Genomic DNA, 24,329 nt, shown 5'->3' on the forward strand with positions numbered 1-24,329 from the left:
CTCCTGTTGCCACTTGTATGATGGGACAGGAAGGCCACTGCACTGGGTTCTGGGTGGTCAGGGAGATGTCATCCTTACAGCTTCCAAAGGTGTAGCTAGGATTAGATGCAGCATCTGAGCTCCTCTACAAAATAGTGAATATTCTAGACAGGACACCTCAGGGCCCTGGACTGTAATGCACACCCCCCTCCTGAGCCAGGTGAGCACAGGAAGGGAGTCCCAGGGTCATTCCAGCATCACCCTGTGCCCCTCTGGGTAGCTCCAGGACAGGGTCAAGATCACCCCAGGAGCAGGAACATCAGGTTCCCTAAAAATGCAGACAGGTGTCCCCTCTGGGCTCTGCAGGGGCCAGGCCAGCTCAGGACAAGGGTAGGATGAGGTCTAGGGATGGAGAAGGGCCCAGACTCCTGGACCAGCAGGAGGAGGAGAACCCTGTGGGCTGAGGGTGGGTCTGCAGGGGCCACCCCTCCCCTCTGTGCCCCTGGGGGCTGAGCTCTTCTCTGGGAGCCACAAAACTCCCTCAGGACAAAACCCTGAGCTCTGGCTGATTTGCATAACTGGAAACTCTCCTCAGCCAGGGGATAAGAGAGGCCTGGGGGCAACCAGCCCATCCTGGAGGCCTGAGAGAGCAGATCTAGGGCACCTTCACCATGGCCTGGACCCCTCTTCTCCTCACCCTCCTGGCTCACTGCACAGGTGCTGCTGCCCAGGGATGGAACCAGCACTGAGTGCTTCACCCCTGGGGCTCTGGGCCTCAGGCAGCCCCCTCATCCTCAGAGAGGCAGCTGATTATTGTAGTTTGATCAAGGGGTCCATCCACCTGCCCAGCCCTTTGTCAGATGTGATGGGGCTGATGTGAGAGGGTCTCTGGGAGATCCAAGATTCCCAGGAGCTCAGTCTCAGCTGGCAGGAGGAGAATCTCCCAGGCATGAGCCCCCCACACTAATCTTATGTCTCTTTGCTCCTCTTGCAGCCTCTGTGGCCTCCTTTGAGCTGACCCAGCCACACTCAGTGTCAGTGGCCCTGGGACAGACAGCCAGGCTCACCTGCTCTGGAGGAAAATTGGAGAACAATTATGCTCACTGGTACCAGCAGAAGCCAGATCAGGCCCCGAAGCTGGTCATCTATGAGGATAGCAAACGGCCCTCGGGGATCCCTGACCGATTCTCTGCCTCCAGCTCTGGGAACACAGCCACCTTGACCATCAGTGGGGTCCAGGCTGAGGATGAGGCTGACTATTACTGTCTGTCATCAGAAAGTGAGAGCAGTGCTTCTCACAGTGACACAGGCAGATGGGGAAGTGAGACAAAAACCCAGTCCCTTGTTTGTTTCACTCTCCCTCAAGCCCCAGGAGGACTGAGGCAAACAATGTGCAGTCCTAACCCATTTGCCCAGGCCTGAGATCCCTGCCCAGGCTTCCAAAGTCTCCCACACTTTCTGAGTGCCCAGCCAGTTCAGTGAGTCTGAGGGGTGTTAAGGAAATCAGAGCTGGGTCACCCTCAGGAGATCCTAGGTGGGGTCATGACCAGAGGACCCCACAGAGCTCAGGGGTCCCTATGATAAGAGGAGGGTATGGAATTGAGGTGGCATTGATGGGGCTTGGTGACCACACTGCCCAGTGTCCTCAACTGTCAGACACAGTACAGAGGCACAGAGAGCTAGACAGAGCCCACCTGGGGGACCCTGTCCCTTCCCAGGCAGACACTCCTGGAGGCCATGAGTCCTGCTCAGCACCTGCCCAGGTCAACTGATTTATGACACGGACTTTCCTTCCCCTTTTTAACCTCTGACCTCATCCCTCCACACCCCAAATTCCTCACTCAGGGTAATGTCACTGATACCTGCTGTGGCTTTGTTTCCTGGCTCCCCCAGGGGCCCCTGTTCTCTCAGCAACTCAAACACACCAGACCCTCCCCACAGGGCCCTGACATAGCTCCACCCCTGCTCTCCATCCATTCCCTCTTTCCTCTTCTTGTCCCAATAGAGGCCCCAAGCCCAGCTCTTGAAGGTCCCTCATCCCAGAGAGCATCCTGCCTCTCATTTTCTCTCACACTCTCACTAATTTTCTGCAGAGTTCTCACCACTGCTCACCCTGCACCATATTGAATTCTCTCTCTTTCTTCTGTTTGTCTCTCTGTCTTTCCATAGATATATAAACACATACGTTGTTCCACTAAGTCCACCATCACTCTCCCAGTGCAGAAAACTAAAAATGAGCTTCTCTCATGTCAGTCACAATTCCTGACTTGCACACTAATTTCTATGTTAGCTGTTTAATTGTGTTACCAACCAGGACCCACAATCCCAGCCTCACATTTCACAGGGAGTCTCTCCTGCCCTGCCTTTCTCAACCAGGATCCCTGGAAGCTTGGTCTGCTGCAAAGTCCTTACACCCAAAGACTGAGCAACCAAAGAACAAATAGACAAATGGGATCTCCTCAATATTAAACACTTTTGTACATCAAAGGACTTTGTCAGAAAGGGAAAAAGGCAGCCTACACAATGGGAGACAGTATTCAGAAACCACATATCAGATAAGGGTTTAATATCCTGAATATGAAAAGCAATCCTACAACTTAACATAGAAAATCAAACAATCCAATTAAGAAATGGGCAAAGAGACATGGACAGACACTTTTCTGAAGAGGAAATATAAATGGCTCAAAAACATGAAAAATGTTCAACTTCACTGGCTCTTAGTGAAATGCAAATCAAAACCACAATGAGATATCATCTCACACCTACCAGATGGCCTTTATCCAAAAAACAGAAAAGTACAAGTGCTGGATGTTAGGTCATTCAGGAATTCACACAAATGCAGTGAGTCATGGTTTAAGTAGAGAATTTAAGGTTTATTAGAGGAAGAAAGCAGAAGAAAGCAGATGGGAGCCATCAGAAAAGAAAGAAAGGAAAAATGGCTCTGGCCCTCTTTCTGAGAGCAGCATTTTTTAAAGGAAAAACTCATTTTGGGTATTGGGGGGGAGGTCCTGCTGAGTGTGTTCTGGGCCTCGATTGGGTGAGTGCTTATCAGTTTCTGCTGACTGGTTACTAGGGTTTTAACACACTACTCTGATGTGCAATATATTATCTATGTGGAGGAAGCAGGCCTTTTGGCTTGTTTGTGGTCATTCATCTTTATGGGTGTATCTGATCTTGCCTTGTCTGCCCCCTGGAGTCTAGGCGCCACTGTGACTGGGATTCCTAAAACAGCCTTCAACCCTTAGTTTATGGCACACCTGGTATTTATGAGATAAGCGGCAGGGCCCATGGATCAGACATTCCTTCTATATGTTAGACTCTTTTTCTGAGGCCTGACATTCCTGCCTTTTATTTTTGATAAAAAATTGGTATGGGTTTGGGTAGAATTTTGGGTTAATGCTTTAACTTAGCTCGAAGCAACCTTTATAGGGGAAAAGGGACATCACAGTTGTCTCTTAGCTGCTTCCGGCTGGGTTTGGACGTGTAAGAAAGGAATAAGTTTAGTTTTCACATAGAGACAGCATGGAATAAGGGAAATGGAGGCAAAACCAGTTTAAACAAGCCCCAGACAAAAAGAAGAGAGAATCTGCCTGCTCCTTATATGGAAAAGTAACCATAGTTACTGGAATGTAAAGAGATATGAGGTAAAATCAGAGATGGGAACTCACAGCAAAAAAAAAAAAAAAAAAAAAAAAAAAATTGGTGGGGGGATAGGCTGATCAGTTCAAAATCTCAATAATGAGCTAGTTGGCTCTCTGGGATTCACTGTACAAATTAAAATCTCAAAAGATGAATTAGTTAGTGTTCTCAGATAGGCTGTAACCTCTGTAGTACCCAGTGAATGGGGAAACAGGGGAGGGACTTGCAAATCAGGAGTAGGAGATTTAAAGATTGCCATTCTCTTCCTCTGGAGCGCCAGCCTTCCGCGTGTTTTGCTGGACGCCCTGTCTTACAAGATCATAAATAAATTATTTTCTCCTCCAAAACCAAGTGACCGTTTATTCCTTTACAGGTACCGCTTTATTTCTGACAGACAGAGTTGGGGCAGAGTTGCTTTGAACTAAGTTTCAGCATTATTAGATTGATGTTTGGATATTTTCTGCTGGAACCAGCTGTTAGTAAGGTTTTTTTTGCGGCAGGAGCAGATTTTTAATTTCTTCATTGTAGCAGGAGTATGTTTTTGGAGTTTTGCTGGTTAGTTACGGCTGCTACTGACCTATTGATAAATTTAATTAGACATTGTAAGAGGTAAGGAGCAAAAAGGAAAATTAATATAAGGATAATTACTGGCCCCATAAGGGGGAGTAGAATAGCTTGTAGAGGCATGGAGAAGAATGAAAGAAAAATTAAGAGAAAGTTTTATTGAATATTTCTTTCTTAGACTTACTCAGCAATTAAATTTTTCCTTTTTTATGAGACAGTTTCTTATTTTTAAGATATGATATTTTGTGAGCATCTTCTATAAAGGGGGAGGTGGGTGGAGGTTTTTTCTTGTAACTGCTTTTTGCTGAGCAAGGGTTAATAAGCTTTTATATTAGTTTGGAAGATGCTCTGGACATAAACTTAAAGATACAATACAGGCAACAATTAAGACAAACAAGTGACAAGCAGGACACAAACTATGGTAATAAGGGCCATTTTCTATTTCATGGTAAATTCATTAACCACTTAGAAAATGCATTTAATTCACTATAATTTTAACACTATTACTATTTGGCATATGATTTAATATTGAAGAGACATTGTTATATTTATTTGGTATATATGTGTAGCACTGAATACTAATGAATGTTTAAGTTTTTCCTGAGCTGCATTGGGTGTTGAGTTTATAATACCATACATGCTGTCCCCTCATAGGAGCAGGCCTTAGTGTTAAATTATATTTTTAGGTTTCAACCACATCACACTGGCAATTACAGCTCCAGGAGGTATCTTCTCTGTACGGTTGTAGTGCAGCATCGTTGGTCCTCTGGGAAGCAGGACGGTGGGCTCCAGGGTTCCATTGGATTGTTTTATAGCACCCTCTGGCACCATGCAGCAGAGCTAGTCTAGAGGCAGTGTCCACCAAAAAGCTTAAGTGATTGAGTCTTTTCTGTTAGGCAGAGGCAAAGGTGTCTGTAGTAAAAGGTGTTTGCAGTAACAGCATGTGTCCATTTACTTCTGGAGCACGTCCATGTGATGTGGTTGACAACCTTATAGCTTTGGGGACCACAGAAATGGGTCTTACCAATAACTCTGATGGGGAGAGAGCATGCAGGCACAGTACTAGGAGCTTGGGTTAAACATGCAAGCACTTTAATTAAAATAGAGGTCTAATTTTTCTTTACATTTTTAGTAGGATCATGTTAGATAATGGGTAGAACATAATTTATATACTTACCTTGCTTCTTTTTAAAAGTGTTTGTTGTTGTTGAAGATGAAGCTTTGACTTGTAGCTAACTGCAAGCACTTTCAGAGAAGCATTAGAGCAAACAACGTAACTTACAAGGAAATTTGGCTGTTTTTGTGACAGATAACACTTTAAAAATAACAAATTATAACTAGCAGTACTACATTGTTGTTTGATGTTATGCACATTAATAACCAAAAGGTTAGAAGTTTTTAATTCTTATAACATTGTCTAAATGTTTCTTCTGCAACTTATATTACATGAATTTAATCATTTTGCCTTTTACGTTGATTATTGAGGAAAACATTTTATAACATTTTACTAAAAAATATAGGTTTAAACTTGTTAGAATATTGCTAAATAATTAAAACACTTTAGTTAATGCATTTTGAAACAGTAATAAACAATTTTTGTCAAGGATTAGTGGAATGTATAGGTGTTATATTATTTCTTTTTTAAAAAATGCACACAATGATTTAACTTTGCATGAATTTTGAAATTCATGAAAGTATTTTGTTTTTTTAGTTTTGTTAAATTTTTATAGTATATTGGCTTTATGAATATGTTGATTACTATATTACTGAACAAGGGTGCAGTTACAAATAATCTTTATAATCTTGTATAACAAGTATTAAATTAGAGTATTTGAGAGGGTTTTACTGTTTGCCATTTTATGGCTGCTTTTTATGCCCACATTTTTATGTGCTTTAAGGTAGCTTCCTTGGTAGGTTTGGGACATATTAAGAGGATATGGGTTAAAGCTTTTGCTTTGTGATTACAAGGAGATGTTTTTCTAATTTAATTAATTAATTAGCAAAGTATTTTCTTGGATATATTTATTTGAGGCATGGATAGCTTAGAAAACAAATAATAATTTTACAAATTTACAAAGTTTTATTTAATATGAAATGAGTAAACATAGTTTTATTTACTGGCTCAACAAGGCTGTTAAATGGACTTTGTGCTTGTGTTACAGGTTTGTTTGTTACACTTTAAACCTATGGTTTCTATTAGAAAAGACCTGAGCCTTATTAGGTCATCATTTAGCTAGTTTGGGTTTTATTAACTAATCTTCCATTCAAATAAGAGTATAAGGGCAGACAATAATTTAAACGTAAAGATGCTTAGTACAAGAATTTAAATAAACAGCTAAGGACATAATAATGTTAACATGAAGTGCAAGAAGTTATTTTGATAAAAGAGACTTTTTGCATCCTACACTGATTATTCAGAAAAACACTTCTACAACCTTTTATTATGAAATAACACCCTGGTATTAAAAGAATATGGCCTGGGGCAAGATGGCGGCATAGAGAGGAGTGGAAGCTAAGTAGTCCCCCTGGAACAACTACAAAAAACCAGAAACAACTAGTAAATAATCCAGAATAACTGCGGGGGGACAAATGAGACCATCCACTCATCACACACCAACCTGAATTGGGAGGAATGCCCAAGAACACAGCATAAAATCTGTAAGTTAAACCTGTGGAACCAGGTCAGGAGACCCCCTCCCCCATAGCCCAAGCTGTGGAGCCTCGTGGTGCCAGAGAGAAGCTCCCTCCTAGCAAGCAAATATGGCTCAGCTGAGCTCCAAATGGGGTTTTAAGTAGCGAGTGAGAACTGCTCACTACAGGTATGCAGCCCCAAAAAAACAGACAGAGGCTTTGGGTGACGACTGACCTGGGAGAGCCGGAGGGTCACCTTGACTGGGTCTGAAGGGGACTATCTGTTTCTTTTTTGGCTCAGTGGAGAAAGCCCCAGTCATTTTAAGTTTCCAGGGCTGTGACTCCGGGAAGGGCAGAGACAGCACAAGCAGAGAGAGAGAGAGACCATTGAAATGCTAATGACCTCCACCTGGGGGCTCTGCCTTCTCTAGGAGGAAAGGGGTGGGGCCCTTTCCATTCAGAACCAGACCCCAGAGCCTGGGGGAGCACGGCCATACCTCCTCACACCAGTCAAGAATTATAGGCTAACAGGCGTCACCTGCTGGGCAGAAAAGCACAGTGACCGGAGGCATCAAAGGGTGGAGCAATTTTCTAAGACACACCCTCAGGGAAACCAGATACTGAATATTTCTTCCCTCTGGGACCTGAGCCTGTTCTGTTCTGGGAAAACCTGATTTGGATAACCAAGGAAACCATGCCTAGACAACAGAAAATTACAACCTACACTAAGAAAAACAAAGTTATGGCCCAGTCAAAGGAACAAACGTACACTTCAACTGAGATACAGGAATTTAAACAACTAATGCTAAATCAATTCAAAAAGTTTAGAGAAGATATCGCAAAAGAGATAGAGGCTGTAAAGGAAGCACTGGACACGTATACGGCAGAAATCAAAAGTTCAAAAAACCTACTAGTAGAATCTATGGAAATGAAAGGCACAACACAAGAGATGAAAGACACAATGGAAACATACAACAGCAGATCTCAAGAGGCAGAAGAAAACACTCAGGAACTGGAGAACAAAACACCTGAAAGCCTACATGCAAACGAGCAGATGGAGAAAAGAATGAAAAAATATGAGCAACGTCTCTGGGAACTCAAGGATGAAACAAAGTACAATAATGTACGTATCATTGGTGTCCCAGAAGGAGAAGAGAAGGGAAAGGGGGCAGAAGCAATAATAGAGGAAATAATCAATGAAAATTTCCCATCTCTTATGAAAGACATAAAATTACAGATCCAAGAAGTGCAGTGTACTCCAAACAGAAGAGATATGAATAGGCCTACGCCAAGGCACTTAATAATCAGATTATCAAATGTCAAAGACAAAGAGAGAATCCTGAAAGCAGCAAGAGAAAAGCAATCCATTACATACAAAGGAAGCTTAATAAGACTATGTGTGGATCTCTCAGCAGAAACCATGGAGGCAAGAAGGAAGTGGTGTGATGTATTTAAGATACTGAAAGAGAAAAACCACCAACCAAGAATCCTGTATCCAGCAAAGCTGTCCTTCGAATATGAGGGAGAGCTCAAAATATTTTCTGACAAACAGACAATGAGAGACTTTGTGAACAAGACACCTGCCCTACAGGAAATACTAAAGGGAGCACTACAAGGTGATAGAAGACAGGAGTGTGTGGTTTGGAACACAATTTTGGGAGATGGTAGCACAACAATGTAAGTACACTGAACAAAGGTAACTATGAATATGGTTGGGAGAGAAAAATGGGGAGCATGTGAGACACCACAAGAAAGGAGGAAAGATAACGACTGGGACTGTGTAACTTGGTGAAATCTAGAGTATTCAACAATTGTGATAAAATGTACAAATATGTTCTTTTACGAGGGAGAACAAGCAAATGTCAACCTTGCAAGGTGTTAAAAATGGGGAGGCATTGGGGGAGGTATGCAATCAGCATAAACTCTAGAGACTGTAACTAATAGAATCATTGTATTATGCTTCCTTTAATGTAACAAAGGTGATATACCAAGGTGAATGCAGAAAAGAGGGGGGAATAGGGGAGGCATGTTAGACACTTGACATTGGTGGTATTGTCTGATTCTTTATTCTACTTTGATTTAAGGTTATTTTTCCTTTTGCTGCTTCCTAGCTGTCATTTTTTTGTTTGTTTGTTTCCTCTTTCTTTTGCCTCTCTACCTTCTTTGACTCTCCCTCCTGCCTTGTGGAAGAAATGTAGATGCTCTTGCTTAGTATGAAAAGAATGTTCAATTAGGATGAACTTAAATGTTTGGTAATGAACAGGGGTGTTGGTAGCAAGATGTGAGAATAACTAACAGCACTGAATGGTGTGTGAATGAGGTGGAAAGGGGAAGCTCAGAGTCATATATGTCACCAGAAGGAAAGTTGGAGGTCAAAAGACGGAAATGTATAAAACTGAATCCTATGGTGGGCAGTGTCCATGATCAACTGTACAAATACTAGAAATCACTTCATGAACCAGAACAAATGTATGACAATACAATTAGAAGTTAATAATAGAGGGGCATATAGGGAAGAACTATATACCTATTACAAACTATATACTACAGTTAGTAGTATTTCAAAATTTTTTTATAAACAGTAACAAACGTACTATATCAATACTAGGAGTCAACAGTTGAGGGGGGTTGGTTAGGGATAGGGGAGGTTTAGAGTTTCCTTTTCTTTTTTTCTTTTTTCATCTTTCACTTTATTTCTTGTCTGGAGTAATGAAAAGTTTCTAAAAATTGAACAAAAATTAAGTGTGGTGATGGATGCACAGCTGTATGAGGGTACCCAGGGGCAAGTGATTGTACACTTTGGATCTTTGGATAATTGTATGGTATCTGAACAATCTCAATAAAAATGAAAAAAAAAAAAAAAAAAAAAAGAAATAACACCCTAATAATTTAAGGAAACTTTTTCTTGGTAAAAACAGCAAAAGATCTTAATGTGAGAAGCTTGCAGTTGAGGTTTTTGTTGTTAAGCAGTATTATTACTAGTTTTTACCATTTTTAAACTTTGATTACAGAAATAATTGCTTTCACAAGCTTTTTACAGCTTTTTGTACCTATTTTTCAACCTTGACTACAGAAATAAATTTTCCACTCTACAAACCTTCTACAACTTTCTGTATCCATCTAAGCTTTATCCCACATTCCTATCCCTCCAGGCTTTATTTTTTATTTTTTATTTTTTTTTAATTTAATAAATTTTATTTTGAAATAAATTTAATCTTACAGGAAGAGTTGCAAAAACAGTACAAACCCCATACATAGAATTCCATCATACCCTGACCCCCCTCCCCCGATACCCCATCCACCACCTTTAACATCCTGTCACACCACCATTTCTTTCTTTCCCTCCCTCTCTCCCTCCCTATCTATCATCCATCATCTATTGCTCTGTCCTCTGAACATATGAAAGCAAGCTGCACATATTCCAGGCTTTATTTTAAACAATCAGTCATTTAGGACAAAGCTACTTGTCTTTTTCCCTTAATTAGAAAAACATTCTTTATATTTTCTATACAACATGCTATTGCCACTAAAATCAAACTTCTTAGAATGATGCTAAATGTTTAAAACAAAACATCCTTTATAGAGAGAGTCAAAGTTAGATTCCTTAGTAGAGATATTATTTTATGACACTGGTTTGATAATTTGCACTTTTGCTGATTTTTAAATTGTATTAGTTACTTCTGATGTTCTCTCAGCAATTTTAGGTTTTTGCAAGGACCCTTTTGACTAGGTTCTTTTTGACTTTTTAATTTTAAAAACTGATAGGCTAGCACATTTACATTATTATTATATTTTTAATTGCTTTGGAAGTTATGATATTAAAGCAGAGGTGGAAGTTCTGCATATATTTTTAAAATGTAACTTTTTTTAACTTATTTTTTTTTCTTTTCTTGAGACAGTTTGCTATACCTAGCTATACCACACATAAAGGTCAGCTGGCTGCAGCTATAGCTTATTAACAATTTTAATGACACTTTCTAAATTTAGACTAATTATTAAGAATGGTTTTTAAGAAAGATGTAACCGGCACATTTTGAGAGTTTCCTATGGCTGAACAACAGCACAAGAAATTATAAAGACAGAACATAGGAGTAGGAGCTGTTTAAATGTGGCTGGTTTTCTTTTACACAAATGCAAACTATGTAAACTGCACAAAATTTAAAAGGAGAACTACAAAATCTGGGGTTATGGTTAGTGGGGCTTAAATCCACTGAGTTTGCATGGATGACCCTTGGATTAACTTAATTAGCCTTACTACACAGTAGACTAATTGAAACAAAAGAAAGCAGACTGAACACAATAAACAAAAAATTACACACTTACCAAGCACAGGAAAAGTCCCAACCATAAAGCTACCTCAACTCAGATGCGTTGGGCGCCTGCCTGCAGCGGTCAGCTTTCACCTGGACTTCCGAGTCCCGGGACTCTAGGAAGAATTTCTGGGTAGCTGAGGGGAGCTTCACAGCCCAGGAGACATGGATTAGGGCATTTGAAAACATGGTTTTAAATAGTTAGGCTTGCCTGACCTCTCTTTAGACAGAGAAGTAAGTTTTCTTTTTGTTAGGGAAGAGGGAAATTTTTAAGTAAGTGACTTGTGGCTCAGAAAGTTGTTTATTTTTGGAAACTATATCCTTTTTGTTGGAGGGAGTTAAGGGTAGGGCAGCTGCACAGTAGGAGGTCATTCACACATTGAAGCAGCTCACTGGGATGTACATTTAGTGTTTGTAAATTAGAGGTTTAGACATTGTTAGGGATGGGATAGGTTTGTTGATAGTGAAACAGCAGCAGACAGTAATTGAGGAGATCTTGCCTTATTCATTTATCCTCCGGTTATGCCAGGTGTGCACGCTCCGGGTTCTGCTGCGCTCTCCTGCCCGGGAGAGGCGGGCTGGAGCGGGAGACGGGGGAGGGGTGCATGGGCAGTGAGCAGGTTGCACGTGGGTGGGGTGAGGTGAGGAGGGGGCAGCGGTGATGGGAGGAGAAGTGGGGGAAGGGGTTAATGGCGAGGGGAGTGGAAGGGGTTTGAGAAGAGTTCCAAGGGGGATGATTTGCAGGGTTAAAGAAGAGAAGCTGCTTAAAGGCTTTTCAGGATTAACTTTTGTAGAGAGGAAAGCAGAAGACTTAGAAGAACTTTTTTGTGAAAGAGGAGAATTTGGTAGGAGATGACAGAGTGGCCCAAGAATAGCCATGACCAAACAGTTTAGAAAGCTTAAGATTAAAAGCTACAGACCACTTGCTGTTGTGCAGAATAAAATTATTAAGTTCAGCGAGAATTTGCCAGTTGAAAGTGCCATTTTCTGGCTAATGTTTTTGTTGTTCTAAAGGATACTGCAGCCAAATTGTAATGGTTCTACTTCCCCTTTAAATTGCAGTTTAAAAATCTGAGGGGGTAGATTTAGGAGGAAACTCAGCTTTGGAGCTATTGAAAAGTGACTGTATATTACCTATGATTATCTAAGAAATTTGACAGGCTTGTGATTTGTTAGGGAACTTTTGCTTGTCAGAGGCTTACAGAGATCACCTGTGAGAGATAGTCATGGTTTCCTGCTCCTTTAGAGGCTTACAATTTCCCTGGATGAGGCTGACACGAATTGGGGCTACACACATCAGAGGCTTACAGAGATCACCCATGGGGGGTCCCACAGCTTCCTGCTCATTTGGAGGCTTACAGAGGCCACCCAAAACATTGCTCAAGTGAGACTAATGGCCCAGACCCATACAATCTGGTCACAACAAAGCAGGCATCCCCAGTTTGTCATTGGGGGTCAGGAAATGCATGCAGTCTTTCACCCAAGGCATCCTCCAGGTTACTTTGACTGCTGCAATGGGGAAAGACACTCAGAGAGTGTCAGAGAGTTTTGATTGAGTGCTTAGGTTTCCTAGGCTTACAAAGCTGGGCATTGCATGAAAGCGAGCTGACATGCCACCCTCAGGTGGGCCAGGATGTCCACAGGACATCGAACAAAACTCCCAAGGGGGGATCTGGGCAGAAAGATGTCACTTACCTACCTAGGGCTTAATTAGTTGTAGATGTTTGAGAGCCATGAGGGTGAACCAGCATTGCATCAAGGTGGTCTGAGTTGATGGAGTCAAGCCACTGAATGGATGGAAACCTGAACGGCTGTGTAGTTCAGGGAATGGAGTTGACTGGGAGGCTGCCCCATTGTCCTGAGGGGCCAGAAAACTTAAACCTCAGTCAAACCTCCATCCTGGGTCTTCAGCACCAAATGTCAGTGTCAGAGCCATTCAAGAATCCACACAAATGCAGTGAGTCATGGTTTAAGTAGAGACTTTAAGGTTTATTAGAGGAAGCAAGCAGAAGACAGCAGGTGGGAGCCATCAGAAAAGAAAGAAAGGAAAAATGGCTCCAACCCTCTATCTGAGAGCAGCATTTTTTAAAGGAAAAACCCACATGAGGAGGGAAGGGTGTTGGGGGAGAAGGGTGCCTGCTGAGTGTGTCCTGTGCCTCGATTGGGTGGGTGTCTGTCAACTTCCAGGCTGATAGGTTGTTAGGATTCTAGCCCATTATTCTTCTCAGAAAAGCAACTATGTTATTTATCTAGGGAGAGCAGGCCTTTTCAGTTGTTTGTCCTACAGAAATATCCGATCCTGCTTTTACCCACCTTTTGGGTTTGGGGCACCACTGTGGCAGGGACAGCCTTAAACAGCCTTCATTCTTTACTTTATGGGGTGCCTGTTTTCTGTGAGATAACCTGTGGGGTCTCTGGGTTAGAAACTCCTTCTACATGTTAGTTCCTTTCTTTCTGGGATCTAACAGTGACAAAAATGTATACCTGTACTAATAACCAAAAATAACACTCAAGGAATAGGCAGAATTGTCAAAAATTTTCATCCAAAAAGGACCTGGAACTGAAGGTAAAATCCATCCATATGACAACCCTCAACATGTCTTAAAGAATATATGCATTTCTATCTCCCTGCCCAACAGAGAGTAATCAGAAGTTGATCAAGGCCCTTGGGATCTGCTTTGTGCCTCCACATCAGAAAGTCCCCTGAAAGATGAACCTCATGTCCTTCCTCTACTCCATGAGCACAAACCACCAGGGGTCAGGGCCAGGCCTCCAGGAACCAGCACTGGGGCCTGGACATTGAATGCTGTGCCCTGAGAGTGCATCAATTTAAAATAAAATGCTGTCACTTGGTCAAAACTGTAACTATCCCTGGTAACTCTGCAGGTGGCATTCACAGATTTTTTGTACCCCTTCATTTTAGCAAACTCTCCATTTGGGTAACAGAATTCTATTGACCCAATTCAAATCAAAATTTATGAATTTCTTATAAATTAAAAGGAGAAAGATTTATTTTTTTTGAATGTTTCCACTTTGGATTCCCCAGAACCCTCCTGCCCTGTATGAAATCTTTCTGAAACATGTTCTTAATTTCAAATGAAAATATATCAGAGCCTTAGAATGTGAGGTGTATAAATGCAAGTAATTTTAATTTCATGATTATATTAAATTTAGAAGAATCCTCTCCTTGTAAAAAGTTTCCAGCACAATGATCCTAGAATCTGCACTTGTGTTTAAGTCAGAGAGGAAAGAGCTCCCAGTGGCCCATGTTCTCATTTCTGCAGATTCCCTTTTCCATGATGAGCTTGTAGAGTAGAGATGCAGTGAGCCACAGCTCTGGCTTAGCAAGTTGTGGAAATGGTGCTTAGCTAAGGGTACATTTAAAAATATTTGCTATTTAAATTTCAAATCTTGTCTCCTATTGTTTTGAAAACAATTCATTGTTGCTGCACTCCAGGAGAACAAAAGGCTCCCCTTTTCCTCTGTGCTCCTTGAATATCCTCAGGGAAATGACCAGGGGCAGAAGGTCTCCAGTCAGGTCTCCCCTGTCCCTGTAGCTATGAGTCCCTCCCTTCACAAACACACCAAAAATAGCATCCCTTGCAAACCCTGGAGTTAGAGAAAATCCTTTTCCAGTTCTATTATACCCATCTTGGAAGGTCCTTGCAAGCACAGCACCTTCCCTCTGGCTGACCCCATGTTCATCCCAAACCCCACCAGTGCCCACAGCTCCCCAAATGTGCACCTTGTTCCCCGGGCCTTGTCTGCCTCACTGACTTCTCCCACCATGTGGGTGGGAACAGGCCTCTGAAACCCAGGGTGTCTTTCCAGCCTGGATGAAACCCCTCTGCTACACCTAAGGACACTGTGCCTCTTCTGGAAGACTCTAAGAGCATCTCTGCCTAGTGGCAGGACCCCACTGACCATGCAGACCCAGGTCCCCAGGCTCCTTCTTCATGGGGCCCCTGATGAATGAGCTACTCCAGTCTCAGCACCCAGAGTCCTCTGCAGTCTCCCGTCTCTTGATCCTCATGAGCATTGTAAGGAGGCCACATTTTCCCATATCTGCTTCTTCTACTGTCACAGGAACCCCTGAATGAGAAGAGATGTTTATTTATGTCTATTCTCTTGGGGACAATTGGGGGCATGGCCCATGGTGTTTGGGGACTGAAAGTCAACAGGCAACAAGGCTGAGGCCCCTACACTTTTTCAGCATAGAGACTGCAGCTTTATTAGTGGACAGCAGGGAGAGCTGTGGATGTTTCCCAGAAAATGCACAGGGGCCACCCACCATTGTGCAATTCCCAAGGCTCCAGGGGTGGGCATTGCTGCCTTTGTTTGCTGATGGGAACTCTGTTCTGTCCCTCTGAGCTCCCAAGAGACTCCTGCCAGCTGCTCTGCAGAGGATCCAGCAGGTGCTTCCACCCTGGCCCCTACTGGGGGGAAACATTGGTTTCACCCTCATGCCCCTCATTCTAAGGAACCAGCATCAGACCCCAGATGGGGCTCAAAATAGAGCAGGGATCACCAGGAGGTAAATATATTTGCATAAAGAGCCCCTCCTCCCTGCAGCCACCAGCATGAAAGAGGTGTCAGGGCAGGGGACCCTCAGCTCAGGGGTTCAGGGGCTGTGTCACCCATGGCCTGGTCTCCTCTCTTTGGCCTGCTCTTATCTCATTGCACAGGTGGGGACAGGCCTCAGGGACTCAGGGCCTCACCCCAGGCTGCATCAGCTATTCAGGCTCAGATCCCCAGCAGTTCACACCTGACCTCTGCTCCATCAACTATACTTGTCTGCGTCTGCAGGTTCCCTCTCCCAGCCTGTCCTGACTCAGCTGCCCCTCTCTGCATCCCTGGGGACATCTGTGAGACTCACCTGCACCCTGAGCAGTGGCTTCAGTGTGGGCAACTTCTGGATATACTGATTCCAGCAGAAGCCAGACAGCCCTCCACAGTGTCTCCCGGGATTCAAGACAGACTCAGAGAAGCACCAGGGCTTCCCTGGAGCCAAAGATGCCTCAACTATCTCAGGTTTCTGCATATCTCAGCTGCAGCCTGAGGACAAGTCTGACTATTCCTGCTGTACATGGGCAGGGGCTCTAAGACTTACACAGAGCTTCAGACCCACAGGGAAGGAGACAGAAACCTCCCCCAGATCCCTTGGTCTGGTGCAGTCACCCTATCACTGCCTGTGGCCTAGCCTCCCTAAGGCTGGTGACTTCTATTGACACTCCTACAGCCAGTGCTTGACTTTACTGGGATGACTGGATGTGAAATGCCAAGGGTCTGAGGCTCTCCCATGTGTCACTGACTTTAAGAAACTTTACACCAACATGTAGCTGAAATGACACCCTCATCTCCACACAGGCAGAAAACCCATGGTAGCAACAGTTTCCTCAGAGTTAGAATGGCATAGGCAGAATGACATCAACCCACCCAGGGCAGCCCCATAAGCTGCAATCATCTGGTTGATTCTGTCAGGCTCACCTGGTGCTCCCCCAGGGCTCCAGGGCAGTGAAAAGGGAGATTCAGGTGGGTTCAAGAGTCACTTCTGAGCATATCCATCACTCAATCAACTCTGGAGTCTAGCATGAGGCCAGGCTTGTGGCTTCTGTTGCATCAGCACAGGACCCTGCACTGAGAATGAGTTCTTGGATGGAGTCTTGATTGCAGCCCCTTCTCCCTGCAAACACAATGCACATGCAGCATTGAGGCAACCACCTGCCAAAACCTGCACCAGGATATTCTATGTAAAATAAAATTTCACCGAAGGGGATAAAACAACACCTGGATATGGTAAAGAAGTGAAAAATATGCTAATTTAGTTTATTAATATAATTAATAGATTTTAATAAATACAGGTTTATTGGGGAAAGTTTACACATTTTCAAATACCCATGTGGAAATTGTTAAGCCCAGGAATATGCTGCAAGATTTTTGCAAATTCATGAAAAATGAGGGGGACATACACCACTGGATAATGAAAGAAAATTTAAAGCAAAATTAAACAGTGTCAAGCAGTTACAGAAACCAAAATTTAATTAACAGCACAGAAACAGATCAATGCATGCAATGGTCTGATGAAGCATTGTTCAAATGAAAATTCACTTCTCCCTCTTGGTTCCCTTCCTATTTTCTTCTTGGAGCCCTCACCATGTCCCATGGATACCTGGTTCTCTCCCTCCCTCAAGTATCTCTCAAACACATCATCTTAAAGTTTTGCCTTCCATGGAGCCTCCCTTGACCTTTCATGAATTTGAAACTCCTAAAATCATTTCTTTTCCAGAAGGCCACTCCCTCTTTCTCTCCCACAGAGAGCTTCACACCCACTCATCCAAACAGGGCCAGCTGAAGGGCACCCTCCCTGAGGAAGCTTCTCTAAGTGCCCCAAATATTAGAGTTTTTAAGACCACAGTCTTCTCTCCAAGCACTTTCCATATTCCCTGTATTATTTATTTCATTTTGGCTTTTCCCTTGTAAGTCTGTAATAAAAACAGTAAGTAAGCTAACTTAGCAATACTGGGACTGAGCTCAGTGCTTGGGACACAGATGTCTCAGTCAAAATGTGTGGAATTACAGTGAAAATATGGAGTGGCAGAAAGACCCAAGGCTATGGAGACTGCAGTTTTCCATGTGACCAGCAGGGGACACCATGGGGCTGTGCCAGGGGCTCCCTGTGGAAGGAGCTCACAGATGCTTGAGTGTCCCACTGGCTCCAAATCTGTTTGGGCCTGAGCTCTGTGATGATGAATCAACATCTGTTGTCACAGGAAGAGTCTCCTGCCTTCAGCCTTGGGGATGTTCCCATCAGTGGCTCCTTCCACACAGGCTCCCCCCAAGGAGCAACCTCAAAGCATCCCTGCTCCTTAGATGCCTCTGATCACAGGTCTCAGATAAGAAGGAGATGGGATCACAAGGGAGGGAACATGTTTGCATGACTAATCCATCCTTCCTGAAGCCAGAGGGAAGGACACAAGAAAGGCCTGGGGCAGCCTAGCCTAGACCTGGGGCATCAGCGGCTGTGTCTACCATGGCCTGGACTCCTCTCCTCCTCCTGCTCCTCTCCCACTGCACAGGTAGGGACAGGCCTCAGGTTCTGCTCGACATCAGTAGCTTCTCCCCTCTCTGTCCATCACTCAGGAGTGTTTTCAGGTTCCCTCTCCCAGCCTGTGCTGACTCAGCCACCCTCCCTCTCTGCATCCCGGGGAGCTCCCACCAGACTCACTTGCATTTTGAAAAGTGGCATCAACATTGCAGGAAAAAGTATATTCTGGTATCAGTAGAAGTCAGGGCACTCTCCCCAGTTCTCCTGCCCTATTTCTCAGGCTCAAACAAGCAGTTGGGATCAGGGTTTCCTAGTTGCTTCTCTGGATCAAAAGAGGAATTGATAAATACAGCACATCTGCTCCTCTCTGGGCTCCAGCCTGAGGATGAGGCTGATGATCACTGTTGGATATGGGAGGGCAGCTCCAGAGCTCACACAGGGCCCAGGACCAGGGGGAAGTGAGATACAAGCCCCCTCTGCTCCCCTGAATGAGCCTCCTCCCTTTGTGACCTGAAAAAATAAGATAAAATAATAGAAAAAGGAAGGGATTTGAAGACACCCCTGAGACCTGTTCAGAAAACATGGGCAATTGAAATGGTTCAATTCTCTGCACCAGGAGACTTGAAAGGGGAAAAAGAAACCAATGATTGTCCTTTTAGGGTTGCAATATTCAGTTGACTTCAATAGCCTTGGGGCTGGTGAGCTATTGCAGCTGAGAAGTGAGATTGCTTGTCATTATCTGTGATGCAATCACCTCTTCTGGAACAATCATCCCCCTATCTGGAATCTGGAGCTCCCAAATCCCACTGTGTCATAATGAGCTGCAGCATCAGGTGGGTTGTTCAGGGTGATCTGGGACCCCCCAAAGTGGAGGGCTGAGGCATGTCAGGGTCTCCAGTTGGGTCTGGAGCCTCAAGGCCATCTTGGGATACTGTGCCCAATCCTGAGACAGCCCCATTGTCAGAGAAACTGCTCAGACCTCCAAGGGGCTGAGATAACCTCATGGGCACTGAGCAGGGATGGACCCACAGCTCTGACCTGCAGGACCCAGGGGCCCCCAAAGGCCAGGCTTCCTCTCCGACTGGGCCTGAGTCATTGAATCTCCTCCTCCTCTTTCTCCTGCTGACCTGGGGGAACCCAGGGCTGGAAGACCCCAGGGACACAAAGAGAACAAGTTCTGATGGAAATGGATCAATTCCTTCCTGTGGTTGTTTTGGGAGATGCAAAGGGACTGAGGCAGCTCAGCCACCCTCAGAGCTCTGGGAAGGAGAGTCTGAACCTCTGCCATGACCCAGACTGTCTTCTCCTCCTCCCAACTCTCTATAGGAGAGGGCAACCTAATCTGGGGGGTGAGTAGTGGAAGACCCACACCCAAATATGCCCCATGGCCCCCAATGTCTGAATCCACAGTCCTTTCTCTGCCTTTCCAGGATCCGTGGGCCAGGTAGGGTTGGTTCAACAAGCCATCTACTTGAAGGACCTGAGACAGATGCCACAGTCACCTGCTCTGGAAACTGCAACAAGGTCTGCACTGTAGGGGCATCTTGTCTTGACCAGGACTAGGGCCATGTCCCCAAGCCCTCGGCTGACAGAAACCCCAACCAACTCCCAGGGCTCCTGGATCCATTTTCTGGCTCCAGGTCAAGCAGCTCAGCCTTCCTGAGCCTCTCTGGGCTCCAGCCTGATGATATGGCTGATTGCCACTGCTCAGAGTAGAGCAGTAGCCTCAGGGCTAACCCAGTGTCCAGGCCCTCAGGGACAAGTGACACAACCAGCAGATCCCCCAGGTGCAGGGAACTCACAGTGCACCTTTGACCTGGACTCAGGAAAGTCAAGTGCTTGGTTTCATGTAAAATACATGGAAGTTCCAGGCCTATTAAATGTAATAGTGTTACCATCAGAATATAGTTAGGTCCAACTGTTCCCACATCAAACAGAGAAACTAGTTGCTTTGACTTGGTGTGAAGTGTTTTTTTGCAGCTACACATCTAAGGAACTGGAGGAAAAATTTTCCAAGACCAGTTTGTGATGACAAAAGGGTGCTTGGGCTTTTATATTCCAAGGAGACAAAAAACTGGCAAGGGTCCTGAGAAAACTGAAAATAAAAAGCACTTGCTTCATTCATGTTTGGCACACATCTTGTTTCAGAGTGTTATTTCATTCCTGCAAGCAGAAAAGGGGAGGATTTGAATACTGCGATAGGACAGAGACTAAACTTTTGAGATTAGATCACAGCAAACTATTTCAACAAGGGATTTTAGGCTTAAAATAACTCAGCTCCTTGGTGAAATGATCATAATAAATATTTTTCTAGCTAGTGAAGACTATACTAAGCATTTCCAGCTAAAGTAATATATTGAGTACTTTTCCTAACTCTTCAGCTATCAACAGCATGAGTTAAATGCCTGGACCTGCAAGATTAACAAATGCCCACAGGCAACATCCTCCTGCATGCATTTGGGGCTATAGAAAGAGGCGTGCACACCCATGCATTAACAGTGAAGCCAGGAAGTTTTCATGTGGAATCCCTCTATTAGGGTTCTCTAGGGAAACAGAATCAACAAGAGAGATCTGTAAATATAAGATTTTATATGTGTCTCATGCAACTGTGGAGATGAATGTGTCCAAATCCCATAGGGCAGGCAGCAAACCAGCAACTGTAATGAAAGTGTTCAATGAACTCCTCAGTCAGCAAACTGGCAACTCTAAAGGTGTTCAATGAATTCTCAGGAAATGCTTTGCTGGCCAGCCAAAGAAGTAAAGGTCCTCTCTCTCTCTTTCTTCCTTAAGTCTTCAAGTGACTGGATTAAATTCAGCTGATTGCATTCTCTCACTGTGGAAGACACACCCCTCATTGATGTAATCAGTCACAGGTGCAGTCAGTTGACTATTTAATAAACCAGCCTTCTGGCTTATTAAACAGCACAAATGTCCTTGAGGTAATGGTTAGGTCAGTGCTTGTTTGATCAGACATTTGGGTACCATCATCTGGCCAAGTGGACACATAAACCTAACCATCACATTCCCCTTTCAAACATATTTGATGGAAAATACAAATTTTAACTTAGGGAATATTCATGTTTCAGATTTTTCTTTACTAATCCAATTGGAGGAGCTGGATTCACACACTCAGATGGTACAACTCTCTGAGCCCACAAGTGACCATTCACCAACATCACCAGCAACCCACCCACATCTTTTTCAGGCCTTGGCACATGCCTGTCCTCTGACCTGAAAGTCCTTTCTCCCTCTCTGAAACCGAGATTGTTCATCATGTCCTGCAGGTCCAAACTGATCCATCACACTTGGGTTCAGGCTTCTTTACCTGGAACCCTGTCCACCTCTTGCCCCAATAAGCACACAGTTATTTCCCCAGGTGCATGATACTATGACATACTTTAGTTATCCTCTCACCATGGTCAGCATCTGGTCAAAACAGAGAAAGTTGGAGCTTTAGAGGCACAGTTGACAGAGATTGACATTTTCATAATGACAATGGCCAGTGTAAGAATACTTTTCAATCAAGATAAACATCCCTAGGTGAGAGCATCACTGTTCCAATGCAGGACTTATGGATGCTCCTTCTTGCTCTACAGTCTTGAGTAGTGGCATCAAGAAAGGTGTTGGTGAAAAGAAGGACACTCTGCCCTTGGGTTTGTTGGCATCCCAGAGGCCAGAGGCTGTTTGCCTTGTGACCAGCAGGGGGCATGGTGGGTTGACCAGAGAGTGAGGGTGCTGGGCCTGACAGCTGGTCAACCACCTAGTTGGCTCTAGGAGAGTGGGGTCAATGGTGTCCTCACTGATGCAGGAGTTTCCTGCAACTGTGATGCACACTGTGACCCCATGAGCTCCTGTGTATGGTGCCATCACCCTAATCCATCTGAATTAGGTCACTTCCTTATTTTCCTTTGCTTTCATCTGGTCCAAGCAAGGGCTGGTGGACAGTAAGGAGCTAGAAGTTATTTGCCTGGAGTAAGTCAGTTCCCATGGAAGTTTGGCCAGGGGATAAGACTGAACTTGTGGACAGAGACCCCTCAGTGGAGCCTCAGAAGAAAGAGCTCTGAGGCCTCTTCATCAGATTCCCTAAATTCTTAGACAGGGTTTAGGAAAAGGGGTCTGTTCTAGTTTGCTAATGCTTCTGGGATGCAAAACACCAGAAATGGACTGGCTTTTATAAAAGGGGGCTTATTTGGTTACACAGTCACAGTCTTAAGGCCACAAAGTGTCCAAGGTAAAGCATCAACAATCAGGTACCTTCACTGGAGGACGGCCAATGGCATCCAGAAAATCTCTGTTAGCTGGGAAGACACATGACTGGTGTCTGCTCCAGAGTTCTGGTTTCAAAATGGTTTTCTCCCAGGACATTCCTCTCTAGGCTTCAGCTCCTAAAAAGTGTCACTCTTAGTTGCTCTTGGGGAATCTGTCTTCTCTTAGCTTCTCTGGAGCAGATGTCTGTTTCAAAGGCCATCTCCAAAATGTCTCTGTAAGCTGGAACTCCTTTCTCAGTTCCTGTGCATTCTTTAAAGTGTCCCTCTTGGCTGTAGCAAGCATCTGGGCCTCTGTGGCTCTTTTTAAAGGACTCCAGAAAATCAATCAAGACCCACCCTGAATGGATGGGGCCACACCTCCATGGAAACTATCCAATCAGAGTTATCACCCACAGTTGGGTGGGGTGCATTTCCAAAACAACCTAATCCAAACATTCCAACTTAATCCCCACTAATATGTCTGCCCAAAAGATTGCATCAAAGAGCATGGCTTTTTCTGAAGGACATATTATATAGAAACCAGTACAGGATTCCTGGGATCACAGAGAACCTGAGTTTCTCTTCCTGCCTCAGAGGCCCATGGGGTGTCTGAACAGTTGCTTCCACCCAGGGCTCCCCCAAGGGGCCCACAGTGTAGCCCTGCCCATCAGCCTTCTGTAACCACAAGACTCAGCTCATGGAAAATGGGAGCAGATAGGTGAGTCTTAATCTGCATGAGCAGCCCCTCTTTTGTTGAAGCCGATAGGGAGAGAATAAGAGCAGCCCAGGTACACTGGGGGCCTCAGGGGCTGTGCCCACCATGGCCTGGACTCCTCTCCTCCTCCTGCTCCTCTCCCACTGCACAGGTAGGGACAGGCTGCAGACACCCAGGCAAGACCCCCACCCTGCATCAGCCCCTCATATTCAGACCTGCAGGAGCTTCACCCTGGTCCATGCCTGGTCACCCATGAGTGTCTGTGTTTGCAGGTTCCCTCTCCCAGCCTGTGCTGACCCAGCTGTCCTCCCTCTTCATTCCCAGGATCCTCTGTGAGACTCCCCTGCACCCTCAGCAGTGGCTTCAATGTGGGTGAATACACAATGCACTGGTAGGAGCAGAAGCCAGGGAGCTGTCCCTGGTATCTCCTGTACTACCCCAGAGACTCAAGTAAGCACAAGGGCTCCAGGGTCTCCAGCCACTTTTCTGGATCCAAAGATGTCTCTGCCAATGCAGGCCTTTTGCTCATCTCTGGGCTGCAGCCCAGGGACAGGGCTGAATATTACTGTCTGTCCTGGCACAGCAATGCTTGTCACAGTGACACAGGCAGATGGGGAAGTGGGACAAAAAACCTGGACCCCACAGAGGATGTTGTATGACTCTTGTATTGTTGATGTTAAACACATTTACTCTTATTTCTGTAAAAAATTCCCCATTCAGAAATTGTCTCTCAGATGGTCACTAAATACACATAAAGACTTAAGAAAGTGTCCTCACAACAACACAACCACATCATGTATGGAATCTGAGAGATATTTGCTGCTAATTCCATGTGGCCCTGACATTCAGTGGAATCATGATGACTTAGTGAGGTGGGGCCACGTTCCTGGCTCAGAGATGCCAAGGCAGCCCTCAGGGGTGACACCTGCCACCCCCACAGCCCACAGCAGTGATCCCAGCACCAGACCCTAGCCTGGGCCATGGAATTCTGGGAAGTGAAAAGCAAATAATTAAAATTCAGCTGCAATGATGGAATTGGGGGCAAACATAACAAAAACTGAATGTGTACGGGCTAGACATGGTGGATTTTGTCATCCATGAGCTGAGAGAATCTAGTTGGGGTCCAGGTTCTGTAATGAGGTTATACCTCAATTCTGAGATGAAGATTTTAGCAACTAGTAAAGCCTGTAGGATACAAA

The 24,329-nt window shown here is 44.5% G+C and overlaps 1 gene segment (V, D, J or C); it reads left to right on the forward strand.

Moving 5' to 3' along the window:
* The first annotated feature begins 558 nt into the window (after window positions 1-558).
* Window positions 559-23,506, forward strand: LOC119525048. The segment is given in 3 exon segments: window positions 559-696; window positions 974-1,279; window positions 23,403-23,506. Coding segments are annotated over 3 exon segments (456 nt in total).
* Window positions 23,507-24,329: the final 823 nt, after the last annotated feature.

Source organism: Choloepus didactylus (genome assembly GCF_015220235.1).
Source record: "Choloepus didactylus isolate mChoDid1 chromosome 23 unlocalized genomic scaffold, mChoDid1.pri SUPER_23_unloc4, whole genome shotgun sequence".
In the NCBI taxonomy this organism is placed as follows: Eukaryota; Metazoa; Chordata; class Mammalia; order Pilosa; family Megalonychidae; genus Choloepus; species Choloepus didactylus.